The 20,372-nt window shown below is 46.2% G+C and overlaps 1 protein-coding gene across 1 annotated transcript; it reads left to right on the forward strand.

The window, feature by feature from the left end:
• Positions 1-1,637: 1,637 nt before the first annotated feature.
• C19H16orf46 (chromosome 19 C16orf46 homolog) lies at positions 1,638-14,735 on the forward strand. Its single transcript, XM_045986710.1, has 5 exons — positions 1,638-1,743; positions 5,103-5,189; positions 6,538-6,607; positions 8,108-8,355; positions 12,364-14,735. The coding sequence occupies exons 4-5, from the start codon at positions 8,146-8,148 to the stop codon at positions 13,354-13,356; spliced, it is 1,203 nt and encodes a 400-aa protein (XP_045842666.1). The 5' UTR covers positions 1,638-1,743; positions 5,103-5,189; positions 6,538-6,607; positions 8,108-8,145; the 3' UTR covers positions 13,357-14,735.
• Positions 14,736-20,372: the final 5,637 nt, after the last annotated feature.

Raw genomic sequence — 20,372 nt, forward strand, 5'->3', positions numbered from 1 at the left:
GCAGCAGAAGGGGCAGAGGTAGAGAATATCCAAGCAGACTCCCTGCTGAGTGCAGAGCCCAGTGCAGAGCTCCCACTCACAACCCATGAGGTCAGGACCAAACCCAGAGTGGGACACTTAACTGCCTAAGCCACCTAAGCCTCCTGGGATGTGACACTTCTAAAGGCCAACATCTATAATATTTTGCTACCACTTAAATTTATGAAAGTTTTATGTTTTAAAAATGTGCTCTGAAGTAATGCAGTTTTGTACAATTGTTCTTAGAAGTATGCAGGCATACCATTTCTTCCAGGTTGTGAGATACAAGATCCAAATGTGCATATTTTAGGTAAAGAAATGACACCTCAAAAAGTCATATCCAGAAAAGTACTCTGTGCTAACATCCCAGAGGGTTAACAGTAGTGTTTCCGTAGACTTTCCAGGGTAATTACGGGGGGGGGGGGGGGGGGGCTTGTAAAAAAAAAAGTAAGACATAACTATCTTTCCAAATGCCTCTTAATCATAGTGCTATAAAAGACATTCAAATGCTTTTATCCAGGGGCGCCTGAGTGGCTCAGTGGATTAAGCCGCTGCCTTCTGCTCAGGTCATGATCTCAGGGTCCTGGGATCGAGCCCCACATTGGGCTCTCTGCTCAGTGGGGAGCCTTCTCTCTCTCTGCCTGCTTGTGATCTGTCTGTGTCAAATAAATAAAATCTTTTTTAAAAATGCTTTTATACAACAGAAATACCCAGACTGAGGGAAAAACAACAGCTAGAAAGCAGACGGGCTTTGGAATCAGACGTGAGCTGGGTCCAGGCTCCACCACTGAGAAACTGGCTTGGGCCATGGGTTCCCACCCCCGGCTGCCCTTCCGAGGCCTTCCAAAGCGCGAGGACAAGAGGAGGGGAGGAGTGGGGAGCCCTGCATTGTCTTCGACCAGTTCGCCCTCTGGCTGAAGGGCCGGAGGCTACTTCCCTTCAGGGCTGTACCGCAACAGGACAAGTTCAAGGAGCGCGCCGTGGTGCCCGTCGAACAAGCCGCGAGTGGACTCCACTAGGTTTCGGCCCACAGCCGCTCTCCAGAGTAGGGGCGGTTTGGGAGCAGCTGGCAAAGCGGGAGACCTTTGTGGCTGCCGGGCATCTAGAGCGTGGAGGCCGCGGCCGCTGCCGAGCATCCTGCAACGCGCAGGGCAGCCCCCCTCCCCCGCCCCAAGCACCCTCCGGCTCGACGGCACCAGTGCGGGGCGTGACGCCCCGGGTCTCTGAGGGGAAGCCGGTCCTCTCTAGCTCCACGGTCCGCGGGGCATCCGGCCGCGACGTCTGCCTCGCAGCTGCGTCTTACACTTACCTCAAACGCGTCTTCGGGCGCCCACAGGAGGCGGCGATTCCTCAGGCGCCGCGGGCAGGGGCGCAGCTGCGCAGAGCCTGCCGGGAGCACGTGCCCACAGCCGTCCGCCAGCGTCGCCTCCCGCGCTCAAGCTTTGTTACGCCAGGCGGGCTCCGCGTCACTTCTGCGACAGCCGCCCGCCGGCCCCGCCCCCAGCGCGTCCGTCACCCAGGGCAACTGTCGCCCTCGTCTCCCGGCGGAAACTTAGCTGTCCCGGGGCCTTGCATCCCGTGGGGCCCACAGAAGGGTGTGAGCGACCGCGGCCGCTTCCCCGCCTCCGGGGCGAGGCCCCAGACCACTCCACAGGCGGCAGAGCGACAGGCCCCGCGGGGTCGGAAAGGAAACCGCCCTCCGAGGCTGGAAGCCGAAAGCTAGAGGTCGTGCGGGCGGGGGCTGGACTAAGAGGGGGCGGGCCCCGGGGAGGAGCGGCGAGGAATGGGTGTGGCAGTGGGAGGGGCTGTTGAAAGGGCGGAGCCCTGCGAGGGAGGAGCCAAGGGAGGAAGGGGAAGGTCTCGCGGGCAAGGGGTTAGGTTTTGCGGGAGAGGACAGCTCTTGAAAGAAGGGTAGGCATCTTTTGTGGCACGGCAGGAGCTGCTGGATGACGAGGGGGAAGGATCTTGAAAGAAGGGAAGGAGCCTGGGGGAAGGGGAGGGGCTATTTGGAGAAAGGGAAGAGCCAGGTGTGAAGCGCCTGGGCTTTAGGAGCCACAGGTGGATTGTGTGTGTTTGATGACTTCTGCTTTCATGTAGACTTGTAAGCTGAGAAGACAGGCATTGCTTTACTATTTTACTACCGGAGCTAGGCATCTGATAGGCACTTAGCGAGTGAACGGCTGTGAGTGGAAAGAGCGGAAGGGTTGGAGACCGGGACTGCAGTGAAAAACAAAACGGCTGATCTGGAGGGATGGTTGTGTGAATCACGCCCTTAGGATTCCTTCTATGGGTCATCAAAGCTGCTGTGCTCTGTGGGCACGTAAGAAGCATAAGGCACAAGATAATTAACTTGGAGAGAGAAGATTTATACTCCTGAAAATGTGAACAAGCTGTGCAAATTGAGTGGTGCATGTGCCTAACTTTGAGGCAAAGATTCAACTCCCTGCTGTAAATTAGATTGAAGTCTTCATATCATTCTCCTATAGAAACTATATTACCAGTGATCAGCATGCCCAAGACAATCTTCAAGACCTATCTAACCATTTCATATGCCTGAAGCTTAGCTCTGTATTAAGAAACTTCACTTCCACCATAGCTAACGGTGTTTCTATTCATTGATTTCTTCACCCAACACATGTTAAGGATCCACAGGACCGTCCATTCGGTATTCTAGTTGAGACTGTGAGAAGCCCATCTTTCCCAGGCTGAAATTCTGACATAGATTCAAGATTCCTTTAAACCTGAAACTTCCAGGAAGAAGTAGAGAGGGTATAGGGCATGGTGTAGAGCCAAGGAGATGGTAAGGAGTTTTAAGGGATCATAGCTTGCTTTTGACCTAAAAGTCCTGGGCTTTTCACCTCTCCTGGCCCATCAACACCCACCCCCCTTAACTACCTGAGCATGTGTCAACCCAGTGTAGGAATCTAGAATAAGGCATTTGGAATCTGACTTTTCATATAAGCAATGGCAAATAGGTAGCATGTGTGTTACCACTCTTTATTCTTAGCAGACATCATTAATCAACCACAGAACTCTTTCCTGCAGTGGCCGGGTCTTAACATCCTTCTCAAGGCAACGCTGTAGTTGTGTTGGGACTGTTTGGAACCAACAATTTGGAACCTCTTCTTCAAGCCTAAGATAGAGAGTAAATATTTTAAAAATTAATAGACATCAACATAAATGTGAATTTCTAAACTCTTGTAGTTCTTTTAAAAAAATGTGTACCTAAATTAATGGATCACGAATCCTATAGATGAGATTTATATGCATAGGCCAGATAATTCTATACTGAGGTGAATTTGTAGCCAGTTGGTAATTAGTAAACACCCCAGTACAAGGGATAAACACATGACATTATCTTTTACCCTATCCTTGCCAATATTTTATCAGGGACTTAGAGGAAGTTACAGGAGGTATGCCTATCAAATTGCAAGTCTTAAAGTAGGAAGGAATGACCAAACTGTGGGGTGTCACAGTCAGACTGATAAGAATCTAAGCAGGTTGGAATGATGTCCAAAACCAACAAGAGGAAATTTTGGAAAGATCTGATCCATCCAGAGGCCTATATCTAGTGAAAAAAAAAGGGGGGGGGGTAAATTTGTTGCGATTTTTAAAAGATTTTATTTATTTATTTGACAGAGATAGCGAGAGAGGGAACACAAGCAGGGGGAGTGGGAGAGGGAGAAACAGGCTTCCAGCTGAGGAGGGAGCCCAGTGTGGGGCTTGATTCCAGGATTCTGGGATCATAACCTGAGCTGAAGGCAGATGTTTAACCATGAGAGCCACCCAGGTGCCCCAAAAAGAAAAAAAAATTTTTTTGAAGAAAATTAACAGCATGGATATGGAGTGAAAAAGGCAAGGATTATTAACAATTCATGTGGGGAAAAAATGTAGAAGTTATAGATGACCTCCAGACAGTGTTAATCAGGATTGGGATATTGCTTCTTTTTTTTTAATGTAGCCATCTGGGGCACCTGGGTGGCTCAGTGGGTTAAAACCTCCGCCTTAGGCTCAGGTCATGATCTCAGGGTCCTGGGATTGAGCCCCACATCGGGCTCTCTGCTCAGAAGGGAGCCTGCTTCCTCCTCTCTCTCTGCCTGCTTCTCTGCCTACTTGTGATCTCTGCCTTCAAATAAATACATAAAATCTTCAAAAAAATAAAATAAAATGTAGCAATTTTTGTTCAATTAATAGGTGTAGATTTCAGATCAAAGGGAGTCAGATTTCAAAATAGGCATTTCTAGCCAGACCACATTTGAAATATTACCCTCATTTCCAGGTACTGTATTTTAATTACCTTTATAATTATACATTATAGGTAATTATACATTTTTTTAAATTTATTTGACAGAGATCACAAGTAGGGAGAGAGACAGGCAGAGAGAGAGAGAGAGAGAGAGAGGAGGAAGCAGGCTCCCCGCCAAGCAGAGAGCCCGATGCGGGGCTCGATCCCAGGACCCTGGGATCATGACCCGAGCGAAAGGCAGAGGCTTTAACCCACTGAGCCACTCAGGCGCCCCGGTAATTATACATTCTTAAGATGAGGGAATTTGAGATTCTCTTCTGAAGAAATAATAGCTGTCTTCAGTTATTTTCAGGATTATCATGTCACTTTTGGGGGGAACACCAGGAACTGAGAAGCATGAGTTTCAGGGTTGCATGTGTCATTCTAATCTTTAGAGCTACTGGTAGAATGAAATAAGATGCTTGTAAAGTAATAAGCTCTCAGTTATATGATTGTAAAACTCCGCAGAAGTCGAGAAGCGGAATAGGATGACCTGTTGACTCCAAATCTGTAAACTCGGCATAATTTTACTATCAGAAAATATGACTATTCCATCCCTACAGATTTCGGCCTTTCAACAGAAAAGTAAGAATGCATACAATTTGTAAGAAATCACATATCCACTCTTTTAGTTGATCTTTGATTGTTTCGTGTATACTTCTGTTTGTCGTCTCTTACATGAGCTGGAAGATAAGAACGGGCAATACAACTTGAAGGCATGGTTATTGGAGAAAAATTTAAAATGAAGACTGTTCTTTCCACTAACTCAATTCTTTTCTTTTCTTTTTTTTCTGATTAGGAAAAGACCACCAACGTTCTATTGTAGTAGTGGAGCATCTTAATCCGGTTTGAACACCGGTGTTGCCGAGGAGCACCTAGCAATCTGGTATGCAGTAATCTGGCCATTTGACGAAGAATAGTCTGTTTACTGACTTCCCAGATGATCTTTAGTGTTTGGTCATAAGGCATCAATACTGTTCCCATGATCCTCCCTTATATGAATACAGTACTTATAAAATGCAGTTTTTATAACAAATGTGTAAAGTGTTTATAACAATGCCTGGCACTCTCACTTTTTTTATTTAATATTATCGTTACCTGGGTTTCTTTTGGCATTTTGGAGTATGATGTGACTGGAACCTCTTCTGGGACCCTCACAGGGTCCAACTTCTTTCTGTTGACTCCAAAACAGGGGCTTCTCCAATACCACATCTTTGGCCTCTGCCGTTTGTCTGTCTTGATATAGAGATTATATTTTCTTCCGCTCACATCTCACACATTCTCACGACATGTGAGAAATAGTTGAAGTTGCTGGAGATGGTTAACCTGACAGACTTAAGAGTACGTGGAAACTTTGCATCCTTTTCACAGGGCTGGCTGGGAGCTGAGGCAACAGGCCATCTTCAGATCAATGACCTTGAACCCTTTGCATTGACAGACAGCTTTGTACCTCTGATGCAAGCCCTTTTCCCGAGAAAAATGCTTGAGCATTTTTCAAAGTGTCCCAGATCTCCTCAAGTCCATGCATGGATGGGAAAGCTTCCCATCGTAGAGCCTTGCTCTCGAGGGCAAAATGAGGACACAAGAGTGGAGGATATTGAGGGGGCAGGAAAACCTGTATTGGGGTCAGTATAAGGAAGATCTTCCTAACAGCGCTGCTGGATTATACAAGTCACATAGGGCGGTTTTGAAGGTAGTGATGGCCAGATTTTGCCCAGACCAGTAAGAATCAGAATCTCTGTGGGTCGGGTGTGTGGCGTGTGATTCTAAGGTACAGCCAAGTTTGAGACCCAGTAAATTAGAGCCACTAGAACAGGCTAAGTAGTGAGCATCTTGACAGCCGAGACACTTCAAGCACAGAACTTTTTTCTGATTGACTTGAACATTCTAGCTATACTTAATCTCTCCTAAACATTATCTGCTTCTTTGCTACATTAACCTTAAGTGCACATTTATTTTCTTATTTAAATAAATGGCTTGGCTTTTGATGCTCTACTTTTTTTTCCTTTTTAACTGTATACTTGTTAAGGCTTTGGGCTTTTGTGGTACAAGTGTATGGGTAATCCAGAAGAGAACACGACTGAGTTAGGAGCTTCTTGGGCCTGAGTAGTGACTGAAGTAAAATTTCACAAGATGAAATTGCAGTCTGGTCCTTAATTGTTGCTATTCTTGGTAAACAGAATAGCACTTCTGGGGTTTTAGCCACTTCTGATATCATTTTTTTTTCCTTTCAGATTTCTTTCATTTCCTCTGATGTCATATTGGAAAAGATTAGGATATCCAAAGATATTTGACCTCCCATAGGTAAATGGAACTTTATTTGCTTCAAAATGCTACTTTAAGCCTATGTGGAAAAGCCAAAATGGTAATTAAACAGATCATGTTTTAAGAAGTTACTGATCTCTACCTCAACAGAAAACTTAACAAGTGGGTTTCTGGCAGGACTCATTAGGGTGAGAGAAAGCCAAGTGTGTGGTCCCCAGTGGCCTCTGTGTCATTACAGGCAAGGAATCCTCCAGAAGGCCCTGGCTGCCCATCAGCATGCAGCTGGACCACTGGAGGTCCCTGCCTGGGCCCTGGGATTCATCTCTGCATCTTGTGGGGTGCTCAGGAGGAGCCTCTGTCTGTAGGAAGGTACTATAAATCATGCCCATCTTAGAGATGAGCAAACAGACCCGGAAAAGTAACTTGCCCAAGGTCGTAGAGCTACTGATAGGATTGGAACCCTGGCTTTTGGGCATCCAAGTCTGTGTTCCTGATCAGGATGATAACTTTCCATGGGTGGTTCAGTCGTTTAAGCATCTGACTCTTGATTTCAGCTCAGCTCTTGATCTCGGGGTTGTGAGTTCAAGCCCTGTGTTAGGCTCCGTGCTGGGCATGGAGCCTACTAAAATCAAAAACAAAAATAAAAAGGATGACAACTTTCCTAACTCTTTGACTGATTATAAATGCCAAGCTGCATGTTTCAAACTGGAAAAACATCAATGAAGGATAGACAGTATCACGCTCATCATCATTCCTGCTGAGACCATTACGACCACGAACGGTACCAGTGTGCTGGGGCTGCCTTGACTTAGGACCACAGACCAAACACCACAGGGCGGCTTAACCAGCAGAAATGGATGGTTTCACAGTTCTGGAAGCTGGAAGTCTGAAATCAAGTTGTCAGCAGGCTTGGTTTGTTCCAAGGGCTGTGAGGGAAGGCTCTGCTCGAGGCCCTCTCTGTGGCTTATAGTCTTCTCCCTGAGCCTCTTCCCATGGCCTGCCTCTCTGTGTGTCTGTGTCCAGATCTCCATTTTCATAAGGCCCCATCATCCAGGCTGGATTAGGATGAGCACACTGACCTAGCCTAGTGACCACATGCTCCCAGCCTCGACCAGTGTCCAGAGTTGCCAGGAAGGGAAAGAAGAGAAAGTGGCCAGGTTACACATGCCCACCACAGTTCCCATGGTGTTTGCACAGAAGCATCTGGACGTTTTTGGGAATGGAGGACAGGGGTGCTTAAACCTATATTCCTTGCCTCGCTCTACCCCATCACGAGGGATTAAAGCCTCAGCCAACATCTTCCTATCCTCTCTTCTTCAATCCCAACTTTGATCTTTAATTAAGTCCATTAGTCTTTCCAAATAGCTGTGTCTTTCATAGCATCAATATCCGGCAATGGCTGGTTTTATAGTATTTCTTCCAATCTATTCTGGAATGTGTCTTGTTATTATTTTGCGTGAGTTATAGATTCATTTTTTTTTTTCAGTTTTTAAGAAATGCATATTACAAACTAAGTTCAGCCCACCTTTCATGCTACAGGAAGAAGATGTTAAAAAGCTTCAGCCGCAATCACAGTAATGGATCTCTCTCAGAAAAGTGAGACGGAATTAGAAAATAGTGAAAATAATGAAATTCACAGCCCAGAAGAAACAGAATTAACCTATACTTGCCCGGATGAAAGAAGCGAAAAGAATCATGTTTGTTGTCTTCTCAGTATCAGTGACATTACACTTGAACAGGATGAAAAAGCCATGGAATTTGTCATCGGAACTGGGTGGGAAGAAGCTGTGAGTATCTCCTTGACCGAGGTGCCTCAGGCATCTGTGTTTCAATGCCAGCCTCTCCTTTCACTTTTGCCAAAACTAGTTACTACCAAAAAATGTATAAGCAATGAAACATAGAAACCCTAGGAATAGAGGTAAAATACACAGAATGGTAATAGCAGTACCTTTGATTGGGTATTTGTGGCCAGTTAGTGTTGGCTAGCACAGGACCAAATGCTTCCCGTACACCAATTCATTCATCCTCTCAACAGCCCTAGGGGGCAGGTGTTATGAACAGCCGCGATGTCACACAACGGGGGTGAGGAGAAGGGGTGCGACTGGCATCTACGGGACAGAGACCGGGGGTGCTGCTCCACATCCCACAGTGCCCAGGATGCCAGGACGCCACAAGGAACGACCCAGCTGTCTTAGTTCGGGGTTTCTCTAACAATACCATAGACTGGGGACATACGCAACAGACATTTATTTCTCATAGTCCAGAAGGTGGACATCCGAGATCGGGGTGCCAGCACGGTTGAGTCCCGGTGGGGGATCCTCTTCCTGTTTCGTGCTCACATGGCCCTCCTGGGTGGTGCAAGTAGACCCTTTATCTCCGCCTCCTCTTATAAGGGCACTCATCCCATTTTGAAGGCCCCGCCCTCTTGACTTCATTAACCCTAATAACCTCCAAAGGCCCCACCTCCAAATACCATCGGGCTTCAAAAAAGGAATTTGGGGGGAGACAGTCATGCAATCCATGATGTGCCCTAAATGTCATGGTGGTGAGGTTTGAGGCACCGTGATCTAATTGGTTTATTTGACAAATACGGAAACTGCGGTCAAGACACGGCGGAGCAATTCTCCCAAGTCCACTTGACAGTCGCAGGAGGGGTCTTCTGCAGGCCCCTCCTCTTGTGCTGCCTCCGGCGCTGCCCCTCCGGCGCCCGGTGTCCCCAGAGGCTCATGCCAGCTAAGGCAGGGTTACAGACAGTTCTGTTTGAGGGTTTAAAACTTTCCAAGTTTAGAGGGTTCGGTTTACTATCAAAAGGAATGACTTTGAAATGTATCTATCCAAGGGCTGTTGGAAGAGAGTTTTCTGTTAACTGGAAGAAAGGCCACATGTGCCCCATGCTGAGATATGTTTGCTGCTCAGTGTGTCGGGGGCAATCATGCCACGCCACCGACTCCCGCCTGCTGCCTGTTGCTTTTCACTCCCTGCGGACCCGTCCTCCCTGGCTTCTCAGGCCACCTTGTCCCAGGTGGCAGGGGCCTGTCCCACCAAAGCCAGCTTCCTGCCCGGGCTTATGGCGCTTTGATATTTCCTGAGCTGGTGCCAGGGACCTGTGGGCCAGCATTTAAATGAGGACAGAGAACACTTTGCTGGGAGCAGTTAGCGAGAGTTTCCTATGTTGCAGAGCCCAGGGACCTCTCAGGATGGGGTGCCTCAGAACTGTACGTTTTTGACCCAGAGCAACCCAACCAACAATTAGCTTACCTGTGACAGCCCAGCTGTGAGACCCAAAAGAGTCAGGGGGTCATTGACCCCCATCTCTGGACTCAGATCTCCTGCCAGACCACCTCTGTAGAGGCTCACCTGGGGTGTTTTTAAATCCATGTGCCCACGTCCATCTTGTGAGTATGGGCTTAGTAGGCCATGCTGAGGCTCAGGAGTCTGGATTTTTAGGCAGAAGCTCAAGGTCAAACAAGTAGAGAACATTTGCTGGCTCCTCAGGTCCACCTGTTTAACAGATTAAATAGGACATCTGTAAACATCGTAGAAGGATTAAAGTTCCAGAATTTAGATTTCCCTCAATAACTATCCACCTGAGTAAAAGCTGGCATACTACAAAGCAGAGCCAGGAGACACATCCCCCCTTGTCTGGCCAGAGGAAGATGGTTGGGAGGGTGCAGGAGGGGCGCTCGGGAGCGTGGGACTTGTCTCATTCGAAGCCACCTTCGGTAGAGAGGCCGGTTAGCCTGAGGATGTGTCCGTTAATGTGCTGGGACCTCCTCTGCAAAAGCTGGAAAATCACCTAGGAAGTCGGGGTCAAGAGCAGTGAGGTCTGAAGCAAGCAACATGGTCCTCTCGAAGACCCAGCACCAACTCAACAGCTCATGAAGGGACAGAGTTCCAGAACAGAAGCTGGAAGAGTAGGCTGGGAGAGGCGTCCTGAGGCGGCTCAAGAGTGCAGCGCAGGGCAGGGACCTTACAGCCCCCAAATATAATTGCCATCTATGAATTAGGGCTTAACTATGCAAAAGAAAATAGGTGGGTTTTTTATTTGTTTGTTTGTTTTTGGTTGTCATATATTTGAGGTATCCCTGTGGCTTTGATAAGGGCCAGGACTTTGGAATAAGAAAGATCAGTTTCAGATTCACCACTTACAAACAGCTAACCTCGGGGAGGGCTCCTGTCCCCTAGTGCCCAACTTCCTCATCTGTAAATTCTGGCCAGAGGGATGTACGAGGAGGACAGGAATGCCCGATTCAGTGTCAGGCACTTACTAGCCTTTTTGAAAAAGTGATGCTTCCCATTTCAGAATTGGGGGTGCTGAGCACGTGCAGCAAGAGGGTGCAGAGGTCCGGAGTGAGTGATGGTGGAGGGGTGTTTTCGTGCAAGATGGCTGGAGAGGCTGCCCCCACGGTTGGGCCCAGGGGACACTGTGCTCCTCACCACCTCTCACTGTCCCCTGCATGGGAATGCACAGACCTTCTGAATGTGCCAGAACTTGCCATGGGCTATAGTAACGTTTTGAAGGGCAGTTTCCAACTGTGTATCCTGGACATCAGAATACCTAAACTACTGGGCGCCTGGGTGGCTCAGTGGGTTAAGCCGCTGCCTACGGCTCAGGTCATGATCTCAGGGTCCTGGGATCGAGTCCCGCGTCAGGCTCTCTGCTCGGCAGGATGCCTGCTTTCCCCTCTCTCTCTGCCTGCCTCTTTGTCTACTTGTGATCTCTCTCTGTCAAATAAATAAATAAAATCTTTAAAAAAAAAAAAAAAAAAAAGAATACCTAAACTACAGTGCTGTGGCGTGGGTTAAAGGAACGAACGCCAATACCAGTGGATCCTTAGCTTAGTGCCTGAAACGTGGTAGAAGCATGGGAAATACGGCTTTTTGCTTGGTTGGTTTTTGGGTTTTTTTACATATAAGGTTGCCAGACTTAGCAAATGAAGACACAGGATGCCTGGTTAAATTTGAATTTCGGTAAACAGTACCTAACATGTTTACTATTAAGTGTGCCTCAAATGTGATCCTGATTTTTACCTGGCAACTCTGTTTAATTGTGACATTTGTGGCAAGCTCAGCCAGGGGACTCTAGGTGTGGACAGATGGGGGGGCAGGGTACACAGGGGTGCTGGGGGTACCCTGGCTGCAGGACCTGCCTCTGCTCCTTGTTTCTCCCTCCAGCCCCTCCACATAGCAGTCTCCTGAGGTGTGGTAACAGCCTGGCGGTCTGAGAGAGCTTGGTAGGAAGATAAGTACAAACAGCTCTGATTTTATTTTAAGAGTCCTGACTTTATTTTACTTTTACTTTTTTAAAACATTTTATTTACTTATTTGACAGAGATCACAAGTAGGCAGAGAGGCGGGCAGAGAGAGAAGAGGAAGCAGGCTCCCCACTGAGCAAAGAGCCCAATGCAGGGCTCGATCCCAGGGTCCTGGGATCATGACCTGAGCCAAAGGCAGAGGCTTTAACCCACTGAGTCACCCAGGCGCCCCTCCTGACTTTATTTTAATGTGCATCTGAAAACACATAGAGTCAGCACATCGAGATGGCCATTTATAGATATTTTTGCTTAGTATTTTAGTATTAAATCCAATTGCTAGTATTTTAGATTAACAGATACTGTTAAAAATGCTATTACTATGAGGCTAAAATAGCATTAAAATTAAAAAAAAAAAAAGGTGAGTCAATTTTAAGAAAAATACCACTTCAGTTAGAATGGCCAAGATGGGGCTGTGGCCACAGCTGGGACAGCTTGAGTTTGAGCAGCTCTGCTGGGAGTAACATGCTGCTTTATTTGCAGGTCCAAGGCTGGGGAAGGACTTCTCCAACTGCCTGCATCTGGCCCAGGAAGAAGCTTAAAAAGGCGCGGGTGGGAGAAGGTGCCGGTAGCTGCTTTCTCTGTGGCAGCCTCTCCCAAGGGAGCGCTGAGGCCAGGCCTCAGGCGGAGGCGGAGAAGTTGGGGTCAGGGGCCCCTGCTGAGGTGGGTCTGGAGAAGGATCAAGGCAGCCCCTCCCAGACTCGGGGAACCTCTCTGGGCTCGGCCGCCGCCTCCAGGGAGGTTAGCAAGATCTGCTTTCCCCGCTGCGGTCCGGGAGAGAAAAAGAGTCTGCAAATAAAGGAGTTTATGTGGTGCAAGGAAGACGCGGCCACCCCTGAGGCTCTTAGGGGCAAGGACCCCAGAAGCCCCAGCAGAGGTCCCTCCATCTCAGACTCCTTGACTTCCAGGGCCCTTTTAGTTCTGCCTCCCCTGAAGGCTTCACTCCCAAATGGCTTGGATGTTCTGGGGAAGAAGAGTAAGAACTTCTTGCAGCCGGAGGAGAAGGTGCTGAGTGTGGAAAAGGATGAGTGTGTGGCTTATGCATATGGATTGAAAACAGTTGATGCGAAAGGTGAAAAGAGACCCATTGAGCTGGGCAATCACCCCAAGGTCAATGACACACTGCCTTTTCCTCCCCGGGTGGCCCCGACATCCGTGCTGGCCCATCAGGAGCCGTGCTGCCTGCGCTGGTCCCTCCTGCCTGAGAAAAACCTGGTGTGCCCTCCCAACCCCAGCAACGTGCGCTACCTCGCCACCGTGCAGCTTTTGCAGAAACGCGGAGTACAGAACCACAAAGCCAAATTCAAACCTGGGGAGCCAAGACCTCCCATCAACACCCAAAAGTGCATTCTCACGGAGGCCAAGCAGGAACACCGGCCCCAGACGTTGGAGACCAAAGTGTTCCCGAGAACTCTCTTGCCGTCCCTCACCGTGAGCAGAGTTGTCATTCCCGTCTCCACTCACAGGCTGCTCTGAGTTGCCACAATAGAATTCCCTGGAATAAGCACTGTTGGAATTCATTGATCCTCTCCCTGTCTCTCTCCTGCCCCGTCCCATCCTTTCTTCTTTTCTTCTCTTCTTCCATACTCTTACCACCCACTTATCCTTCCTTTGCCCCCCCCCCCTTTTTTTTCCCAGTAGAACCAGGGGAAATGGAACGTCATGGTATGGGTTTTGATTTATTCTCAAAACTCTCATATTTATGTGCCCGCTTCTGTTGCTGAGCCACTTACAAAATGCAAACTGTAAAGCCACTGTCAGCCTCTGCCTGCCTTCTCTCTCTGCTCCCCCTAGAAGCCAAGTGCACGGTGGGGACTCTGAAGGGCCTCCCTCAGTGATGCCCTTGGCAGCCCCGAGCCAACCGACATGGGCTCTCTCTGCCCCACCCTGGTGCCTTAAGCTAAGTGTAAGCGCTTATTTCAACCAAACTGTTTCCTGATCTTTTGAACCAGGCAAATATCTGTCTGTTGATTTATTGTCTCTTGTCCGAGGCGTCATATGCTGACATCCATGGATATACCATATCCGCTCCTTGCTACACATCCAGGGCTTCATATGCTTACGTGATAGCCTCGTGCTAGTCTCCAGGCCTGCAAAAGTTCTAGCTACAGCTCATAAGGTCCATCCTGGGAAGCAGGTTAAGAATAATTATTTGAAAAGAAAAGTCAGTGTAATTATAAGTGTCACCCCACAAGCTTCCTCCAGCCTTACTTTGCATCTAATTTCTGGGAACTTACAACCCCACACAGACACTTGTGGAATAGGGGTGTTACTTTCTCCTTCTGTCCTTCTCTCATTTTACCTATTCAGTGCCTATTTCCTGAGATTGTATATAAACATTTGTAAATGAGTTATATTTTAAGTGCCAAGTAAAAATGCTATGTAGAGAAATGCTCTGAAAAACCATTTTGTAATATGAATAACCATTTAGCCGTTCTGTAATTACACAGTTTGCATTTGCTTAAGTAGGTTGTACTTGAACTCTGGACTTCCTGTCCCCTAAATGTTGGGTAGACAGAATATATGACTGTATTTGTAAACACCTGCTTTCCGCAATTGGTCTTTGTAATGTCTTTTAGTTTTAGATTTTTTTAAATTGTTTTGTAATTTCTATTTACAAAACACCAGAAATGCAGAAATGATTATAGTACAATGGTCATTAAAAGGTGTATTTTGCCTGCTGAGGTTGGATACTTTTTTATAGTCTAGAAGCAATTTTTAGGCTCTACCCACCTCTTCTTCTCCGAGTGAAGAAACCATCTGGATTTTGCCCACAAGAAACTCTGACTTCAAGGCGCCTGGGAGCCTCAGTGGGTTAAAGCCTCTGCCTTCAGCTCAGGTCATGATCTCAGGGTCCTGGGATCGAGCTCTGCATCAGGCTCTCTGCTCAGCGGGGAGCCTGCTCCACCCCCCCCTCCGCCCCGCTCCCTTCTCTGACTGCTTCTCTGCCTACTTGTGACCTCTGTCTGTCAAATAAATAAATAAAATCTTAAAAAACAAAAAAGAAGCTCTGATTTCCCACTGTATCTGGACCATGAGGTGTTGGATCCCGTTCTGTGTGAGGAAGGACCCTCCAGCTCTGGTAGCCTGCCCACCCAAGTCAGTGGTTCTTCACGCCCCCTCTTACGAATAGCAAGATCATGACTAAGCTCAACAGGTAAAACAAGCACGAGTGTCGACTGGGGGAAGCGTGTCGACCAGCATGAGCGAGGGACAGAGCCCATCAACTCAGCCCAGAGGTGCTTACATTTTGAGATCTTGAAGGAGTCTGAAAACACTAAGTTAAAACAAAATATTTTTGTCTTTTTTTAAAGATTGATTTATTTCACAGAGAACGAGAGAGAGAGAGATAGCACAAGTAAGGAGAGGGAGCTGGAGGGAGAGGGAAGGGGAGAAGCAGACCCTCCACTGAGCAAGGACCCCTATGAGGGACTCGATCCCAGGACCCTGGGATCATGACTTGAGCCAAAGGCAGATACTTAACCGACTGAGCCACCCAGACACCCCCAAAATATTTCTTTCTTAAGAAAAACCTTTTTGTTGAGATAAGGGTTATAAATTCTATAGATTTGGGGGTAAACATAATGATTTAGAATTAAGAGGAGGGCTGGTCTGAACAAAGGAAGGGCACAAATTTCAAAATGTGTAGTATCCTTTTTCTTGAGCAAATAATTAGTTTGGCTAGCAAAATATTGACTAAGATTTCTCTATGAATAGATAGATATGAGATGCCTCCGGCATCTCTTTAGTTAGTTTTTCAGTTAACCTGATTAAGCCCCGCTGGGATCTTATTTCCATCAGCCTGGGTTTAGCTGTTTTCTGTGGATAAAATCACTCTAGGTTTTGCCCATTTCCATTCAGATTAAATCAGGATGTCCAGACTCCAAGTCTAGATGAAGGAAAAATGTATAATAGAATGCAGTCCTCGTTAGGATTGTAGATCACCAACAAAACTTTCAGGGGGAAATTCTGCCCCTGAAAGGCGGTAAGCATGTTATAATGATGGCAACAGCCCTCTTCCTACCTCAGGGTGATGGTCTTCGTTAGGTTTTGGATCCTTTAGTGCTCTCTAAACAAAGCATGGAGAGATATCTTTCATCTCTCATTCTATTCGTTTTGGATGTCTCATTAATCAAATTTTCCAAACCCCTATTTTTCTCCAAACTTTAAAAATCACCAAGTGGAACTGTGGCAGCACCTGACACAGGGCTCCTGCAGGGCCTGAGGTCACCTTCTGGGTGAGGTTGGGTTGAGGCCTGGGGGTGCTGCTGGGGGTTTGGGTGATGGTAGGGAGGACCTGAAGGGGCAGGAAACCTGGAGAGACCGAATGTTTCCTGACAGAGATGCGGGGATGGCACTTCCGAAGGGCAAGAGGAAGACTTTAAATCGGAAATAAGGTCGGCCTGTGTTTGGACAAGTATGTAAGACTCTGGCTACCCAGGAAGACATTCCCTAATTTGTAGCTGTACTCTTTTTATTCTGGACGTGGTCCCCTTTCGTGAAATTTACCTGTACTTGCAGGACCGTGCTATAAAATGATTGGAACCCAGAGTCAAATGGGCTTTCTCTTCCTGCCTCCAAGTTTAAGAGCTTTAGGACCCGGAGAGATCACAGAACCCCAACCCATCTCTCTGGGAATCCCCAGCTGGCCAAGGCCAAGATGCACGACTGGAGAAGGTCTCACATCTAGGGATTTTTGGGGTGTCTGGGTTTGGGTCAGGTGCAACCTTGGTGCTGCCGTTTAGGGGCTACTGAGAAGCAGGGTGGGGAATAAACAGAGGGGCTCCTGTGGCTATGACCAAGGGTATACCGGGGCAGTCGCTGGTACCCCAGGGAATACTCTACCAGTCTGCCAAACTTACTGGGACGCTGGTGCCAGGAGACTCAGTGCTGGGCTCCGAAGTCCAGACTCAGCTCTGCCCCAAGCTCTACAACCACACAATACAACAATGCCTTTAAAGTTACAAGACGCTAAGAGTGCTAAGCCCCTTCTGGGAATTGGTCTCTTTCTCCTAGGCAAATGCACGAGTGTCAAGCATCTTTTTCTCCTTCCTTTGTAACAGGACTGGATGATTCTTCGTAGGGACTGTTTTGTACAGGGTAAGATACTTAGCAGCACCTTTGGCCTCTATCCGCCAGCTGCCAGTAGTATCCCTTAGTCGCGACAATCAAGAAGGCCTCCACGCGTTCTCAAGTGCCACAAGGGCAAAATCAGCCCAGTTGAGAACCAATGTTCTAGGGAATTCAATCTCTGTGTTTGCAGCTTCTCTGACAGTTTTACTTACGGGGCACAAGCCTTGGCACAGGGACAAAGGAAAAGTGGGCGATGTCTGGCTTGCCGCCTCCTGGAAAACACAGGCGCTCTGGATCTAAAGCCCTCTGGTGCTCTCAGTGTTGTCTTGGTTCTTCAAGGTCTTCTGGTGGTGCCTGCCTAGGTTCCCCGTGAAAGGAAGCAACCACAAGCTTTTTCTCCGAGATGATCTCATAATGACAGCGGGCCCACTTAGCCAGTGCCCAGAAAAGCTGTCAATATTCCCATCTTCTGTCTTTTGAGAAAGTGCATTATTGCTTTGGCAAGGTTTTCAAGGGGACTCTATGATGATAAGCTGATGTATTTACACATGCTATTATTCAGAATTCCCTACTGTTTAAGCAAGACTCTCAACATTCCCTGCTTATGCTAAACCGGCGTGAATATTATATATGTATATGCGAATACCGCATATTAATAGCACTATACTCTCAAATTTATCAAAACAAATATTGTTCCCATGAACTGAAATAAGGCAATATAAATAATCCCATATTAATCCCAAAGCATGGCTGGCTTAAGTTTGGATGGTGTCTAAAAAGTGTACTTTAAGGGGTGCCTGGGTGAGTCAGTCAGTTAAATGTCTCACTCTTGATTTTGGCTAGAGATCAAGCCATGCAGGGCCCAGCAGTCTTCTTCTCACCCTCTCCCTCTGTGTCCTCCCCCTCCTCATGCTAGCACTCTCTCTAAAATAAGTTGTTGTTTTTTTTAAGTGTATCATAAAATCTTAATTTCTGAAGGCTCACTTTATTTTTTTATTTTTTTAAAGATTTTATTTATCTATCAGAGACAGAAATCACAAGTAGGCAGAGAAAGAAGGGGAAGCAGGCTCCCCGCTGAGCAGACAGCCTGATGCTGGGCTTGATCCCAGGACCCTGAGATCATAACCGGGGTCAAAGGCAGAGGCTCAACCCACTGAACCACCCAGGTGCTCCTGAAGGCTCACTTTAAACAGGGAGATGTTACTGCAGTGCACGGGAAGGTTAAACACCCTTTGTGATTACTTAAGATGTTTTGACTTCTGCCACGTTTTTATTACAGTACAAACTCTACATTTTCTGAAGTCACTAAATTTCTCGTTACAGAACAGGAAAAAGAAGACAAAGAGGGGAATGACTTTCAAATTCAGTCCTAAACACAAACATGTTTGAGAGGCAATCATAAAACCAAACAAGGGTTGGAAAAAGCAATGGATCACCAGAAAGCAGAGAGTAAAAAAGCTTCAAGCAAAAGCAGTAAAAGATGCCAGGCTTGGAATAAGGTCTTACTGACACATGCCATGCGAAGAAGTTCATGGCTTTATGACAAAAAAACAAAAACAAACGAACCCAGAACAACAAAACAACTTTGTTCACATTGAAATGACATATATACTTTTGAGAATAACAAAGTCACCAAAACAAATACAAAAAGTATTTCTCAAATATTTGACCACTTCACTGATAAACTAAAAATGAGTATCACTTTTTACAATTATTTTCTTGTTTCTTTTTTGTAGCCTTCTGTCCCGTAATAGTAACTTTCTTGATAGTCACGATCCAAGTCAGTGGCAGGGCCTCGGCAATGTTTCTGTTATGCCAGCCCTTACTATTTTGACTTTGTGGACTTAGCACAAAGTTACAAATGTATTTTGTTATTAGTAAGGCAATACAAAATTTAGAGTTTTTTTTTTTTCCTGCAGTTCGTTGAAAGGAATGAATATTGGTACTCTTCCAGTTCAAGCGTTACAGACAATAGTTTGGATATTTGCTCCTTTCACACACACAGGTTATCAAATGTAGGGCCACAGATATTAGTCTGGGAACACTGACAACTTAGAATCCCCTTCATCTTTAGCTTGCCCCTCCCGATAGGAAAGCTAAAACATCAGGGTGTCCGCTCATCAACACTGTTGACACACCTGAGAGAACCCTTCGGGTTGAAACACTGCAAAGGGAGCATGTTTACTGGACTACCTTCTTGGCCGTAACTACATCATACTAGCCAACATCTTGACGAAACTCCGTGTCTTTTGACGTCTTTTAGATGTTGGGAGTATGAGGCCAGAAGATCGACATGCTCTTTCCCAGAACCAAATCTTACCAAGCGACACTTGAACGCGCTTCCAATGGGAACGAATACTTGAGACTTCAAAGCCTTCGTCCCTAAATCCCCAAAGGTATACGTTTCCCCTCCTCTTTAAGAAGCTTCAGAGGACCAGAGTGAGAAGCATTGCTTGAAATAAAGCAGAGTAAATGCTTAGAATCAATATTAGATGGCAAGTTTTGGTGAGGTTTGGATGGGAATTAAGGTAAACCTTCTAAAACTAGGCCCTAAAGTATTACTTGAAAGCATCACCCTGTCAATTTGCCACTACTAATACTACAACTTCACAACTAGACTGACCTGGATACATTTTCTTCTGATCAAAAGAAGCTTCAAATCTTACTCAGCATCTTTCAGGTAAGTCTACAAAAAATTTTTTATTTCCCCTTTATATCAAGGAATCAGAAACACATTGGCTAAGGAACTACTCATATTCTAACCCTCTTATTTTTGCTCATAGCTAGAATTAGATTATTTACAAAGATAAACGGGATCCTGTTATAAAATGGTCGCCTTCAGCAAATGCATGAATTGGAGTAATCTCCTTTGAAATCCTTCCAAAACTTAAAACTGTAAGGTGTATAACTTATCAGATAAAAACTTCACATCAAAATAGAAAGTTTAGTAACGGCATGTTTTTTCATTTTCTTCTACTAGGGAAATTATTAGTATATTTTCTTGAACACAGGGAAAACAGTTATGAAAATAACTAGGCACAACCATTGCATCCTGTGACTGTCAGAAGATGATGGTTTGTGAAAAGTCAAGGCAACAAAACAGGTCACATTATGAGTATGTCAAAGAATTCACAGAAAAAAAAAGGCAGAATTCTCACTTCTCTTTAATCACTGAATTTCAGTTATTACGAATAATCTTAGGACAATTCAGGTAACTAAGGTTTTTGGGAGGGAAAACAATTCTTGTACATAAAGAACTATGACATGCTCAATTGTTCTGTAAATAACTCTACTGGCTGGATTAATTAACAAACATTTTCACAGGAACAAAGTTTTTAAAGCCAAAGATCACTGCATTTATATTTACAAAAAAGCCATAAACAAACATGCACTTCTCCTTTGCTGGGAGAACTTAAATC

Source organism: Meles meles, chromosome 19, assembly GCF_922984935.1.
Source record: "Meles meles chromosome 19, mMelMel3.1 paternal haplotype, whole genome shotgun sequence".
Classification (NCBI taxonomy): Eukaryota; Metazoa; Chordata; class Mammalia; order Carnivora; family Mustelidae; genus Meles; species Meles meles.